This window comes from Dermacentor albipictus, chromosome 1 (genome assembly GCF_038994185.2).
Source record: "Dermacentor albipictus isolate Rhodes 1998 colony chromosome 1, USDA_Dalb.pri_finalv2, whole genome shotgun sequence".
In the NCBI taxonomy this organism is placed as follows: domain Eukaryota; kingdom Metazoa; phylum Arthropoda; class Arachnida; order Ixodida; family Ixodidae; genus Dermacentor; species Dermacentor albipictus.
Window position 1 is genome coordinate 335,267,506 of NC_091821.1, and position 16,516 is coordinate 335,284,021.

Sequence of the window (16,516 nt, forward strand, 5' to 3'; positions counted from 1 at the left end):
TGCATTTTACATCGCAAGCGACACCGATCGAGACCGTGTTTCTCGATCTCTATTGACTCCTTTGTGCAAGCTGCGAAAGGGAGTGAATCCCCCCAAAATTCGATCCAGATCTGGCTCGATCGCGATCGAAAATGCACCGTGTGATCACTGTATAAGATTCACGGAATAAGAAGCAATTGAGTGAGATATTCTTATTTGGAATCCGGCGGCTGGGAGGTGCGGGCCTGGGGCCGCCTAGATGGCCACTGGATAAGAAGCAACGGGTAAATATTGAAGTTGTGGCGCATACAAACGTGCATTCCTCGTCACACTGGCGAAAATGTAAAATTTATCTACCTACAACGTCACAAAGAGAACCTCTGACAGAAAAATAACAGCTACGCTCTCTGAATGACGCGCGCACATGCATCTGGCTCTCTTGTGTATGCGTCAGATCATGTGAGAAAGGTCGTGGCTGCATGCAGCTCAAAACATGTTGAATTGCTCTCCACAAAACCGAGAAACCGCTTGCGTCGTGCTCTGTGGTGGTATGCGCGCCAAATCGGAATATAAATTTGCGAATGCTATTTTTTTGTCTTGTTAGCCGCAGCCCGTTTGTAGATGCAAACCTACAATTAATGAAATTACACGGCGGAATTTCTTGCAGCGAAAAAGTGTTTCTTTACCGCAAGCACACGCTAAAAGCCTATTTGATGCTTATATAGTTTTAATTCGACACAGTGGTTTCTTACCTCCTACAAAGCTGCGGTCTCAGCCTCCGTGGATTCCATGCCGGTGGCTATAGCAGACGACGCCAGCCGCTGGGGCGATGTCTAAGGCTTTAAAAGGAAGTTTTTTTTTTTTCGGAACAGGTATTTAACATATCGTACAGTGAGTGAAGGCTACTCAACAATAGACTATATTCGCACTGTCAATCAGGTGATAGAGAAATGTGCAGAATATAACCAACCCTTATATATAGCTTTCATTGATTGCGAGAAAGCGTTTGATTCAGTCGAAACCTCAGCAGTCATAGAGGCATTACGGAATCAGGGTGTAGACGAGCCGTATGTAAGCGGCGCCGCAGCCGCCGTAGTCCTCCATAAATAAAGCAACAAAATCTCAATAAAGAAAGGCGTCAGGCAGGGCAATACGATCTTTCCAATGCTATTCACAGCGTGTTTACAGGAGGTATTCAGAGACCTGGATTGGGAAGAATTGGTGATAAGAGTTAATGGAGAATACCTTAGTAACTGGTGATTCGCTGATGATATTGCCTTGCTTAGTTACTCAGGGGACCAATTGCAATGCATGCTCCAGGCACGTACCCAGGGGGGGGCCCGGGGGGGCCCGGGCCCCCCTCGAAATCAAGTGGCATACCCCCCCCCCCCCCCCCTCTCCCCACCCACGCCACCACTCCTCACACATTGGCACCTGTTCCTCGGTCAGCCTTATGCTGCCTTTTTCACTCCTTTTAGATGGCGGTAGTTATCGGCATTTCTTGTAATGTGAAGTACAGTTTTCTCATAGCTTCCGCACCCACGCGATTAACTCGAGATGCGCTCAGTTGTCACCATCTATTCAACCGTCACGCGCATAGCTGTTGCTTTTGTTAGTTCAACCTTTTTGTTTAGGCTGATCCTGGGACCAGGAGAGGGATGCGGCTGTTACTCAGCTGGTCTGTACTCTCATGGAACGAGTTGCGGCCGGAGAAAACACCAATTGCGTTTAACGTTTCCCTTTGCTTCATTATTTCCTTGAGTTACGGCTCGCCGCGACGCTGGCAGATGCCCGGAACCATATACACGTGATACGGGTTAGATAAGGTGGGAAATAAAATGATGTGAAAGAGCGTCCATCATGAAACCCTGCAATAACCCAATAACCCTTAAACCCAGAAGGAAGATGACTGTCGCCAGTTACCTCGTCTGTTTTTTCTTAATTGTATAGTACTTTTCGTGCAAAATTGGAAACCGGAAATAAAAATCGCAAGGAGTTGAGAAATTAAGCGATCTACTAAGGGAGAGAGCCAACGCAACAACCAAACTGCAAGCAAAAGCGAATAATAAAAATGTTAACCGTTGTTTATGAGAATATTTATGGATCAACATCGTTTTATTTAAAAAGGAAGTAGAGAAAACGCCGCTGGAAGTGGAGAATGATTACTTGCTTTGAATGACGCTTCTATAGTTATCGGTCGAACCGCCACACGTAGCCACATCTCTGCTGTGCTTATGTGGGTGTTTTTCTAACCTTTCTCGGTGAGCGCAGTACGTCTAGAATCGCAGAGTCCTGCGCTCTACGCGGTTGTATGGGACTGGCGGCCGCACAGCGTTACGCAATTCGCGGAACTGTCAAAACTGATCCACAAGGCGAAAATAACTGATATTCCAAACTATAACATGTGAAAGACTGAAGAAGCCGTAAAAAAAAAATGAACGCAGCCTGAAATCAGTAAAAAAGAAACCCGGCATAGGACAAACCATGATGTATGCACTAAAGGATAAGAGGGATAATACCATAAGCAATCTCGAAGATACAGTAAAAGCAGCGGAAAAATTCTAAGCTGACCTGTATACAGTACCCATGAGGAGTCACGATACCTCACTTAGAAACAGTAATGAACAGGTTACAGAAACTCTCCTATAACGAGCGATGAGGTCAGAAGGGCGCTGGAAGACATGAAACGATGAAGAGCGGGAGGAGGAACAACAGTTCATTTAATCAAAGATGGAGGAGACATAATGCTTAGAAAACTGGCGGCTCTTTATACGAAGTGTATATCGACTGCAAGGGTCCGAGAAAACTGGAAGAATGCAGACATTTTACTAATCCACAAAAAAGGAGACGGTAAAGAAGGGAAAAATTATAGGACCATTAGCTTGCTCCCAGTATTATATAAGATATTTACCAAAATAATCTCCAATATAATAAGGGCAACACTGGATTTTGTCAACCAAGGGAACAGGCTGGCTTCAGGAAGAGACACCTTACAATGGATCACATCCATGTCATCAATCAGGTTATCGCGAAATCTGCAGAGTACAATAAGCCTCTCTATGTGGCTTATATAGATTAGGAAAATGCATTTCATTCAGTAGAGATACCAGCAGTCTAGAGGCACTACGTAATCAAGGACTACAGAACGCTTACGTAAAAAGCTTGAAAAATATTGCTACATGCGTGTGGTATTTGTTTGTTTGAACGAGGTGCGTGGGCGCCATCACTCCAGAAAAGAGGAGGAAGAACGAACTGGGCTCGCGCTGTGAATCCGACCGGTCAGCGCTGCAACCGTTGTTGTAAATATAATCTGTAAATAGTTTCTCGTCTTACTAGCTCGTCCTTCGCGTAAGAATATATACAGAGGTTCTACAGCTACCTTAATTCTGCACAAGAAACGCAGGGAGAGACCTATAGGGAAATGGGTCAGACAGGGAGACACAATTTCTCCAAGGCTATTCACTGCGTGCTCAGAAGAAGTCAAGCTATTAAACTGGGAAGGCTTAGTAGTAAAGATCAACGGCAAATATCTCAGCAACCTTCGGTTTGCCGATGACATTGTTCTATTCAACAACAATGCAGACGAGTTACAACAAATGATTGGAGACCTTAACAGAGAGAGTGTAAGAGTGGGGTTGAATATTATTATGCAGAAGATGACGATAATGATAAATAGCCGGGCAAAGGAACAAGAAATCAGGATCGCCAGTCGGCCACTAGACTGTGAAGGAGTACGTTTACCTAGGTCAATTATACACAGGTAACCATGATCATGAGAAGGAAATTCACAGAAGAATAAAAATAGTTTGGATCGCATACGACAGACATTGCCAGCTCCTGACTGGAAGCTTACCATTATTATTGAAAAGTAATGTGTGCAATCAGTGCATTTTGCCAGTGCTGACATATGGGGCAGATACTTGAGAATGAGTAAAGGACCGTGCAAAGAGCGATCAAACAAAGATTGCTAGGCATAACGTTAAGAGAGAGAAAGAGAGCGGTTTGGATCAGAGAGCGAACGGGTATAGACGATATTCTAATTGACATCAAGATGACAAAATGTAGCTGGGCAGGTCATGTAATGCGCCGGTTAGATAGCCGTTGGACCATTAGGGTTACAGAATGAGTACCAAGAGAAGGAAAACGCAATCGAGGACGACAAAACACCAAGTGGAGCGATGAAATTAGGAAATTCGCGGGCGCATGTTGGAATCGGTTTGCGCAGGACAGGGGTAAATGGAGATCGCAGGGAGAGGCCTTCGTCCTGCAGTGGACATAAAACATGATGATGATGATGATGACGAAAATGATGGAGGTGGTGGGCCCCCCCCGAAAAAAAATCCTGGGTACGTGCCTGGCATGCTCACTGACCTGGAAAGGCAAAGCAGAAGGGTGGGTCTAAAAATTAATCCCCAGAAAAATAAAGTAATGCTCAGCAGTCTCGGAAGAGAACAGCAGTTTACGATAGGTAGCGAGGCACTGCAAGTGGCAAGGGAATCCTCCCTTCATAAGAGTAGGCAGGCGTCGTGCCCCTTCCTGTGGAAGTTGCCAGCCTGCTTCTTGCTTTCCCTTTCCTGTTAACTTTGTATACGTGTTCAAAACAAATAATAATAATGATGATGATGATGATGATGATGATGATGATGATGATCTGTATGTATGACAGCTGCTGTGTGATATACTTTCGCGATCACATCAGTGATACGCCCGTAACGGCTAGGCCTTTGCAACGCCCATTCGTAATCGTAAATTCAGTGCCGCATGCTCTTCGCGAAACATGCTCCCATGTGACATCGTCCTTGTCCACTGGTTTGGCGTTCTGCCATTACTGCGGTCGCCGCAAGCTCTTACGCCACAAGTCTGCAACGTTGCGAGCGTCAAAGCACGCAGTGGCAGTTCCGTTTCGCAGGACCAGTAGCGGCAGCTATAGAGTGGCAGATTGCGAGTGTTGGGAAAATGCATCGATGTGTACGCAGACTATCTTCGTATCCACACACCGAGAAGAGCAGCTCTTAAATATAGACCGGTGTCGGTGTGTTGCTCCCGCTAATCGGTCAGTCCTGCGTGACTCGTCTACCAACTTCCTGTGTTGCCGTTCGCGAAGTAACCATCGTGGTCGGCACTGACTCCTGCACTTGAACGGCTACTCCCTCCTAAGATCTTCCTCTGCAGAAGAATCCGAGTTGAAGAGTGGTAACAGCGCCGGCGGAAGGGTGCGAGAGGGTTCGATGGTCGGCGACGTCGTGGACACCGGCGCCTTAGTATAGGAAGGAATGGAGAGATACTCTATAGCACACGAATACATAAGGCGGGCTGACACTAATGTGCACCACGCGCGCCATTCCACATGCTTCCCTCCCTTGCAGGCTCCGCTATTTCTTTTCCTGCTCTTCGCCCAATCACTCTCCATGTCAAGCACGTAGTCTGGGCTCTACGAAGCGTTCTCAGACACTGCATGGTCGGCGCATTTTCGTGTAAAACGAATGTTTTTAAACACTCATTTTTCCCCGTACCAGTGTTGAACAGAATGGTCTGACTGGAAACGTGGTCAGTTCTGAAACGGTAAACTTGTTTCTACAAACCCCGAGTGAAGCATCGGGCACATATGTAATCCCTGTTTTGAGCCAAGTGTTATGCTTTTATCGTTCTTGTACTTGATTTTACACTGTGGTCGACTCTCGTTGTTTGCTACTTCTGTCACAATGTACGTTTTCTCTGTTTATATATGAATTCGGTACCCCACTCCTGCCTAAGGCATGTAATTCAGGCCATCAGCATTTTCTAAATAGATGAATAAATGAACAGCTTTTTCTCCGAAATAAATATTATTTGCTCACTCACAAGTAAGAGTGCATGTTCTTAATGATAATGATAATACTTATATTCTACTATATGGCTAAATAACTTGTTTATTTTTGTGTATGATGCTTTTAAATATCTGTTATCATGTTACCTATAAGTGTACACAGACGGGTCGGAGTGTGCGCACACATGCAGTTTCGCAGCGACATTCTGCATACCCTCCCTTGATGTGTCATGGTCTGGCCGCCTGGATCGCGTCGTTTCGTCTACAAGAGCAGAAAGTGCCGCAATTACCGCGGCCTTGCGAATACTACGCGCCTATTCTGCACGTGACGTCGTGGTGCTGACGGACTCCAAGTTTACAAGGCAATCTCTGGCACTGATTAAAGTTCTAATGAGCAAGGATTTGAACGTCAAATTTCGATGCATCCCGTCCCACGTGTACGAACTGAAGGAAATGAAAAGGCTGAGGCGCTTGCGCGCCCACCCGACATGCGTCTTAAAAGTAAGAGTGCCAAAGATATTTCAGAACCCTAAGAATGCAATCCGCATTCACTTTATAGGGCGATTGTCAAGGAATTCCGCCGCTTTGAGCTCGCCAAAAGCCACCGCGTCATTCCACAGTTCTCCCGTCTCCCTAACACGGCTGCGACGTCGTCTTGCGTCGACCTTACCACTATATATACATCAGACAATGTTGTCTCAATGCTGATATAATTCACAAACGCGCCTCGCGTAGGTTTCGCGGCGGCGGCGCTAGACGGCGCAGCGTGTCCAGAGGGAAGTGCGGGGAAAAAGCCCGGCTGCGTAATATACGCTTCATGCGGGACAGGTTTCGGCTGCGGCGACGCGGCGCCTCGCTAATTGCTTCAAATCTAGTCCCATTAATGTCGCCATCTATCGTGAGATGGGCGCTGTCGGCATGTTTTTCCACTTCGTAGCAACATTTGTAAGAGCAAAACCAGAAGCTCCTGATGCGCGACGTCTAGCAGACGTCTCGCGGTCAGCTCCGATTGGCTGCACGTAGTCAGTCTCGTGCAGCGTCTTTCGCTACACGTGTTCCGATTCGAGTGAGCCTGCACGCAGTGGAGGCAAAGGAAGAAAGAAAGCTGCGCCATTGCGACAATTGCTCAACTTTCGTGACTGACACTTTCCGTTGCGTTTACACCCCTCCACCCCCCCCCCCCCGGCAAATTCCGCACGCATACCTTCATTCCTACGGTATGCAACGTGGTAAATATGACCGCAATCCCACATTTAGACTATTATTATCGCGCCCGAGGTCCACCCGATCCGTTAGCTTGAATCACGCCAAGACTTCATCTCCCTGCCCAGAGTTTTAGAGCAGTGTGGATGCTAAAACAGCAAGCACCTCCCCCTACCCCCCTATATCAAAAGTGTAGGGTAGCAAACCGGATCTACCCATCTGGTTAACCTCCCTGCCTTTCCCCTTTCTTCTGGCTCTCTCTCTTTCTGAGTAGCAATCTCTGAGCAGCAATTCTGAGAGCGAGCGGAGAAAGAGACTTCGTTTAACCTGCCTCTCTCTCTCTCTCTGTTGTTTGAAAAAAAAAAGCGACTTCACAAGAATGTCACTGCCCAAAGGAAAAGAGACGACGCGCAAAGTTGACGTGTGTCAGTGTAACAGCAAGTAGGAGTTACACAGCCCCTTAACTAACAAACAAGCCTAACGAGGTCCGTGAACTCGTTAACAGAGGCAGCGACGCCGCAAGTTGGAAACATTTGTGTCCATCATTTCACGTGATTACCAGTTAGAGTTGAATGAACTCTAAAAAAGCGCGGTTAAACAAATATGTTCTCGCCATTACGCGCCGTAAAAAAAGGAAAAAAAGAAAAGAAATCAGAACCTCGTTTAGGTTTTGACAGTATTCAATTACGCCACGTGGAAGTGTCATTTAAAGCTTACGTTATATGAAGGAAAACATGGAACTATATGTGTTGTGCGTGCGATATATGTTTAATTTTTCGAAGCCATTGCGTCCGATACTGAGCAACACTAAACTAACTTAAGTATAAACACGACAGTGAAACCATGACAGGTTCAGCACATTGCAGGAACGTTATTAAGACAATTCAACTATCAGACACACATAAGTTTCCATTAGATTATATTTATTTAGTTATAGCGCAGCTACAATACGCTACTATATTTAAGTACTAATAAATAACAGTATGGATACGCAAGGACGTTAACCCGCACACGATCATCTGGTTTCCGCACCCATCGGAGAAATTTACGGAGCCCCGACTGATCTCAACGAGTCGGCTCGCGACGCTGCGCGAGGGCTTGCAGACTACGTGGCGCTAGGGCAGCCAGGCTTGGAGGTTACGCTCCGCAGGGACCATCTTCTCTCACACAACGAAGTCATGAAACACCTTTACTTGGCGCCTCCACACATAAAGCTAAACAGACCCCAAGCTCTCACACTGAGGCTCTTGCAGACGGGAACCTATCCCAATCCCCTATTATTAAGCAAAATATTTCCCGATGCCTTGGCTTCATACACTTGCCCTGAATGCCCTGGCGGTGCTTCGCGTTACGCAGCGACAAGGACAACACTAAAGAGCGTTGGGACGCAGCTCTTCGTAGCCCCGAACTAGAAGAACCGACATTGGTATTCGTGACCATTCGTGGCCATGACGACGTATGTTCCCCATCGGCGCCGAGTGGCGCTGATTAACACTGCCAGGGCCAGATCTGTAGTAGACAGGCAGATATACCCATTGGATTGGATTGGATTGGAGACAACTTTATTTATGCCTGCAGTTGGGCGCGCGCGCGCCCCGACGAGGGCCTACGTCATCCTCGAAGTCGCCGTTACTCGGTGCGGGTCTCCGCTTGCCGTTGCCTGCTCGCTGGGTCCCTGCCTTTCGAGCGCCTCGAGGACCTGCTGGACGGCCCAGAGCTGATCGTCTCAGTCATAGCTCTTCGCGGCTGCCTCGAGCCGCGGTAGAAAGCTTACGAGACGATGCTGAATGGTAGAGGTATGGTCTCTAGAATATAACATTCTAGGGACCATAAGTAGAGGGTCGAATGCGTAATGCGGAAGACGGCCTCCACTTGCGCGCAAGTTGCCTTTTCATGCATGCTCATTTTCCTGTCTCTGACTACATTTATATTTCAGGCAAAAAAAAAAAACAAATTTCATTATGCCTTTCCTGTTTCACCATGCGTTGACTTCATAATACTGTGACTAACGAATACTCGAGTCTACGTTTCTCCGTAATCTTTTACAGCGAAGCTGTATATGCCCATATATAAGGTATTTTTTTGTGTCCCTGCGTCAACAATAAAAAAATGTGAGCATGGGCCGAACCCGGAGCTTGTGTTATACCGGGCTTACCTGAGGCAGAAGTGAAGCAGGCTTCAAGCACTCCACCACCACTAATAATAATAATAATAATAATAATAATAATAATAATAATAATAATAATAATAATAATAATAATAATAATAATAATGGTGTGGTGATGATGATGATAATGATGATGATGATGAATTGTTTCAAGTCAATGGGCATACTGGAACCGTTTCTGAACGGCACAAGGACTCGCGAGCAGAAGGCGTTTCCATATACGCAACAAACAAAACATATTTACAGCCATACACCCTTGACTGGCAAGAGGAAAATGCCACCAACTACGGGGGTGCCTGCACGGTTCAATCGAAAGACGGAATTGTGATATTCGCCGTATATATATATATATATATATATATATATATATATATATATATATATATATATCCAGGCATACGTTAGTGTGACATCAAGAAGTTCATGATCACGCACTTTACATGGGTTAGCCGTGATGACACTACGCCATCCCCTCTGTGGTGCTTGAAAAAGCCTGCTGTGTACCTTGCTGTTCCAGGACTAGTGAAGAAAGCTAGCTTGACCACCACGGCTCTCACGCAGATCACATTGGAACTTTTGCATTGCTGATACCCTTCTGTTCATTGCGCTTCTGAACGAGGACATGATATCATCTTCCAGTGGCTGCCGGGACATTGTGGCATCGTTGGTAATCACCTCGCCGATGACGCTGCCCGACGTGCCCAGGCTACGCACCGACACTCCTTATACCTTTATCGAGAGTAGACGCTGCAAGAGAGCTTCGCCGTCTCGCTCGTCCCATCACGTTAAGTTACTGGCATACACCACAGAACTCTAAGTGTCGTTTATACAGCCTCGACCCATCACCGAAGCTTAAATTACCAGCAAACATTTCACGACGTGACGCAACACTGCTGCGTCGGCTGTGGATAGGAGTAGCATTCACCAACTCCTACAGCTATCGTATTGGAATGGCGGACTCACCAATGTGCGCTAAGTGCAAGTGTGAAGAGACCATCAGTCATCTTTTGTGCCACTTTTCTCGCTTTCATAACCAACGTCAGACTCTCCAGTGTGCCTTGAATAGACTGGACGACAGGCTATTTACGGCAGCAAAGATCTTGGGAGCCTGGCCTCACAGTTCAATAGCCCAGAAAGCAGTTCGAGCGCTTCTTCACTACCTGAAGGCAACAGACTTAATTGCCCGACTATAGACATCCTACGCCTAACTTAGTGCATGTGAAAGTGCGGTATAGACTCATGTTTTCTCTCCCCTTTTCCACTCCCCATTCCCTTCCCCACGTGTAGGGCAGCAAACTGCACTCAGTTTGGTTAACCTCCCTGCCTTTCCTTCTTCCCTTCTCTCTCTCTCCCACCCCTGTGATCATCGTTAGAGACATCAACCGGGGGATTTCAAGGCCAGACAAAAAATTGTTCACTCAATTTGTGCTATAGAAGAGTTTGATTTGAAGTGCCGCTTCAACCCAAGTCATTCAGCTACTCAACAGCGGTCGGATACAGATTTAAGTTTGACCAAGATTCTGTCTAAGGAGGTAACCGAACCAATCTATGTATATCACAATAATCACAAAGATATCGCTACTACCATTACCAAATGATGAAAATAAGTACATGTACCCTTGTCTAACCCTGTGTGATGTGCTACAGCTTCGCTCGTCATCCACCTTCACAGAGTGAAATGGCTCCTCAGTCTTTTTTTTTTTCCTGATTCAATATTCACGCTCGACAGGACTAAAAGAAAGAAAGAAAGAAAGATTGTTTTTGTTGCGATACATAAATTCAATGCAAAAAGGGGAACAATGGGTCATCTTTTGTGACTCGCAGGCAGCTTTGAAGTCACTTCATGTTGACATCAGCAATTCGCAAAACATGGCGTTAGTTCGCGAGACATTAAAGGAACTCACAAATGCAAGTGAAGATAATTGCACAATAATGTTCCAGTGGATTCCTGACCACTGCAACATCCTTGGCAATGGTGCAGCAAATAAGGCAGCTGGACAAGCGCATGTTAACGACACATTTGGTCTCCCTCTAAAAGCAGGCGAATTGCGGCACATAAAGACAGATCTGAGCCCGTGGTTGCAGAGCCGCATGGTTTCATCAGAACTCAAAATTTCAGATTTATTTCCCATTGACCCTTCGTTTCAATTTAAACTCCTGTCCACATCGGCTACAACCAGAGCCTTTGAAATGCTCCCTCACCATCTGCAGCTCGGTACCGCGTATACAAAATACTTCCTACAAAAAAATTGTGGCCATGCGGATAATCATGTACAGCATCTTTTGTTAGAATGTCCGCGACACGACACATAGAGGCAACGCACAGCACGTGATTTAGTGGCATTAGATCGCAGGCCCTTCAGCCTCGGAAAGGTCTTAGGCCCTTAGCCAGCATATTCAATGCAAAGACGAGCGTTACTTGCCCTCCAAAAATATGTAGAAGCGAGCAATATTCTCTGTAACTATTGACTAGAATGTTTATCGGCGATAAGCTCACTCTGTGTGATTAGTTTGATCCGATTTTTGCCCATTGAATGGCTGGATTTACGCACCTTCGTTTGAATCTAATCCGTGTTTTCTTATGCGCCTGATTTTATAGTGTAGTTATGTGATTGGACTTTGTGTTTCTGTGTTTCTGAGTTGACTTTTAGTTTTAGCGTGGCATTAGTATAGTTATGACTCGATTTCGTGTTATTGTGGCTTGGAGTTGACATTTAGTTTTAGTGCTTGTAAGATCATTATTTATTTCTTTCTTTCTTTCTTTCTTTCTTTCTTTCTTTCTTTCTTTCTTTCTTTCTTTCTTTCTTTCTTTCTTTCTTTTCCTCTTTCTTTCTTTCTTTCTTTCTTTCTTTCTTCCTTTCTTTCATTTATCTACGTGAAAAAGAGTAGTCAGATCCAACTAAAGGAGACATCATCTCTTAAGCACCATATAATATAATAAAAGCAAGATAACAGCCAGACAGACAGCCAGACAGACAGACAGACAGACAGACAGACAGACAGACAGACAGACAGACAGACAGACAGACAGACAGACAGACAGACAGACAGACAGACAGACGGACGGACGGACGGACGGACGGACGGACGGACGGACGGACGGACAGACAGACAGACAGACAGACAGACAGACAGACAGACAGACAGACAGACAGACAGACAGACAGACAGACAGACAGACAGACAGACGGACGGACGGACGGACGGACGGACGGACGGACAGACAGACAGACAGACAGACAGACAGACAGACAGACAGACAGACAGACAGACAGACAGACAGACAGACAGACAGACAGACAGACAGACGGACGGACGGACGGACGGACGGACGGACGGACGGACGGACGGACGGACGGACGGACGGACAGACAGACAGACAGACAGACAGACAGACAGACAGACAGACAGACAGACAGACAGACAGACAGACAGACGGGCAGACAGACAGACAGACAGACAGACAGACAGACAGACAGACAGACAGACAGACAGACAGACAGACAGACGGACGGACGGACGGACGGACGGACGGACAGACAGACAGACAGACAGACAGACAGACAGACAGACAGACAGACAGACAGACGGACGGACGGACGGACGGACGGACGGACGGACGGACGGACGGACGGACGGACGGACAGACAGACAGACAGACAGACAGACAGACAGACAGACAGACAGACAGACAGACAGACGGACGGACGGACGGACGGACGGACGGACGGACGGACGGACGGACGGACGGACAGACAGACAGACAGACAGACAGACAGACAGACAGACGGACGGACGGACGGACGGACGGACGGACGGACGGACGGACGGACAGACAGACAGACAGACAGACAGACAGACAGACAGACAGACAGACAGACAGACAGACAGACAGACGGACGGACGGACGGACGGACGGACGGACGGACGGACGGACAGACAGACAGACAGACAGACAGACAGACAGACAGACAGACAGACAGACAGACAGACAGACAGACAGACAGACAGACGGACGGACGGACGGACAGACGGGCAGACAGACGGGCAGACAGACGGACAGACGGACAGACAGACAGACAGACAGACAGACAGACAGACAGACAGACAGACAGACAGACAGACAGACAGACAGACAGACAGACAGACGGACGGACGGACGGACAGACAGACAGACAGACAGACAGACAGACAGACAGACAGACAGACAGACAGACAGACGGACAGGCGGACAGACAGACGGATGGACGGACGGACGGACGGACATCGCTTGAAAAGGACACCGTCCACATCATGAAGGACACCAGGCATAATCAGAGAAAATGAAAGAGAGTGCACTGCGTTGCGCATTTAAATGAACACCCCCGATTAAGTTATTGCCTGCTACACTGCAGGGGAAAAAAAAGGTAAAGGGACCTCAGAAATTATGATGATCCAGAAAGGAAGAGACGCATATATTCAATAAACACGTAACGCAGTATAGTATCACTGAATTCTCTGGTGCGGTACAGCGTTCCGCATATACCGGATATTTCAGCGAAGACTTTTTTTTTTTTTTTGTCCTGTGGCAGATAACACAATTCTAGTCCTTGAGCTGGTCTACTCGGAGAGGCGGACGTTACTTGCAAACAAAATGGAAATGCATAATCGACTAATTAACAAAAATTCCCGAAGCAAGTTGTTAACTAATTACCTTATGGCACATATATTGCAATTTACAAATTCTAGCCCGAGAGTTCACAAGGCGAATCCACTTGGAAAAAATTCTCCGGATGACACCAGTTTCTAGATACTAATTCCCGAACTTTCTGGAGAAATGCACTGCCATTCAAGTTACTTTTGTGTTTCAATGCATAACACGACGTTTTGTTAAGAAACTATGCAGAACGATGGTGCATTTTTACCGAAAGTATGACAGAGCACATCTCGCTAATGCTATCATCCCCCCAATTATTTTCCAGTGAATATGCCTTGCAGTCCCACCCGCTAGAAATTGTAAACTGCAATATGTGCCGTACGGTACTTATATAAGAACTTAATTAGTGATTTTTTTTATCAGTCGAATATGAATCTCAATTTCTTGTGCACGCAATTTTCGCCTCAGCTCATGGATTAGAATTGTGCTATCTGCCACAGGTAATCTTTAAAATTTGTTTGAAGTGTTTGCTGAAACACCCTGGAGTTCCCTGAAGTGTTGTTCGTGGGTCTTTTGCTCCGTGCGGTCACACAATGCGCCACGAATAGCACCTTGAGATAACGTTGACTCAACCGATGCCTGCGAGCGTAGATGCCAGCGGTTGCCGATCCCGTACGTTGGCAGGGCTTTCGCGAAACAAATGCTGCTGAGTTGGAGTCACTTCGCAGTATTCACAGCTTGTGCTGTCTACACGGCCAAATTAAGATGTGCGTGGCGTCCAGTGAAGGCGATGTTAAGGCAATTTCGTTGAAGCGTATACTTGTTTCGCTCCGTTTGGCGTCAGCTGGAAAGCGACAAATCCTGTCGAGGTTAGTTTCTCGAAGGCACCGGTACAAACGGTGTCGCATGAGCGAAGGCAACAAAGGCTTTGCATATCTGTTCGTTAGTACAGTATGTGTCCTTCGGCGGCATCAGAAAAAGCGGCCCCTTCTTCCACATGGAATAATTCGTTAAATCCAAGCCGCGGTATCCAGGAACCCTCCAAGGGGTAAACAAATGCCCATGCCACTGCGCAAGGTCGAATAGCTGTGCAACGCCCGGGGCCAACCTCTTCTTAGAGATGTGGCGCGCCCTTGGCAGCACCGCGCATTAAAACAGAATTCTTGCGTGAAACAAGTTTTGCTTTTAGGGGCTTAGATATCTCTACATCCGCTAGTCATCCAGTGATCTGTACGAGCACGCGTACGCGTAGGTCATTCGCATACCTCGAATACGCTGCAAATCTTCACTGATATGCGCACTTTGTCTTTGATTTCGCCATTCTTCAAGGTGCCGTACTCTAATCCGCGTCAAGAGGTCGGAGTAAAAAAAAAATAAGAAAAGATGGAGAGAGAAATACAAGGCATATCCGCCTCATCGGGGAGCAACTGCTTTTTCTCCAGCAACAGAGAGAGAAAAAAAAAAAGCAGCCCCTTCGGCGACGTCACTAGGGTGGCATATGTGCTTTCCAGCCATTCAGGATCTCCCGGCTGCAGCTGCCGGTACGCGTGCATAGTGTTTGGTACCTCGACCGCATTTTTATAAGGAGCCATGGGTGACGTGCACGCGCGATGTGCGCGCGTGTCGCTTTCACCACGTCCTCTGTTTTCTCTTCTCCTCCTCCTCCGCGTTGTTACACGGTCGGTTCCCCCTTTCGCCGATCATCGGCCGCGTGGCGAGAAAGAGGACAGGGGAAGGGGTCTGCTTCCGAGTGAAATTCCTCGTGTAAAACGCGACCGTACGAGAAAGAGGCGCGAAAGGGAGAGCGTCGTGCGAGACACCATGCTGGCACTGGGACGGACGGAACGTCACCTCTTCCCCCTCCCGCAAGGCAGCGACCCGCAAGTTACGTTGCGGGCCAAGCAAGCGAGAAGGTGGGGAAGAGGGTTCGGCGAGGAAGGGGCGGGGGGGGGGGGTGCAGGTAGCCGCGCGCGGGCCCCCTTTTTTTGCCCCTCGCTCGCTCTCCCCGTCCGCATTGCGAGTCGCGCGACTTCGGACTGAACTGCGCGCGGCGGCAAAGTCGAAGGCGACGTCGGGCGGCGAGCGTGTGCACGGGAGGACGACGCGGTGCGCTAAAGGACGCGGAATACGCGGCGTCGCCCCTTGACCAGCCTATAGGTGTGCAGCGCACCGGTTCGCGCAGGCGAAGATGCCGACGGGATTCAGCGGCGTCATGGAGGCGGACAACCTCGCGCTGGAGCTCGAGGTGAGCGACGCCGGAGTCGAACCGCGGTTCGCAGTTTCTTTATTTCGTCGTTTCTGTTCTCTTCTTGCTCGCTTTTACATTTGGGGTGAAATTGGAGGCCCGTTATAGGCGAATGTACGTCCCGCGAAAAGGAACGTCGGCATAGATCGTGATGTCAGCATTTCCGAAACACTCACTTTATTTTAAAAATAGAAAAAAAAAACAAAAAAACGTATATAGCTAGTAGCAGTATTTGCCTGACTGTTACCGTTCCACCGGAACCGCAACTATAGCCTTCCGCTATGCGCTTAACCAGTTTCGGAAAATCTGTATGATTCACGTCTATAAACCAGAAATTTCGTTGAATTGAAATAAAGAGAATATGCAAGTACATCTCGATATCTATTATTCGGCGAAGCCGATTAATAAATGCCTCCCCTATATTAATGCCTCCCTATTAATAATATAATTAATAATGCCTCCCCTATTAATAAATACCTC

At 47.3% G+C, this 16,516-nt stretch overlaps 2 protein-coding genes across 3 annotated transcripts in view; one reads left to right on the forward strand and one right to left on the reverse strand.

The window, feature by feature from the left end:
• The window catches only part of LOC135915039 ((3R)-3-hydroxyacyl-CoA dehydrogenase-like), a 153,661-nt gene that overhangs the window by 48,249 nt on the left and 88,896 nt on the right, over positions 1-16,516 (reverse strand). The window lies entirely within an intron of this gene.
• Positions 15,805-16,516, forward strand: part of LOC135915038 (solute carrier family 23 member 2-like) — a 67,161-nt gene continuing 66,449 nt past the window's right edge. The window contains exon 1 of the mRNA XM_065448011.2: positions 15,805-16,036. Coding sequence (XP_065304083.1) covers positions 15,980-16,036 — 57 coding nt within the window. The 5' untranslated portion in view covers positions 15,805-15,979. The remainder of the gene's footprint in view (positions 16,037-16,516) is intronic.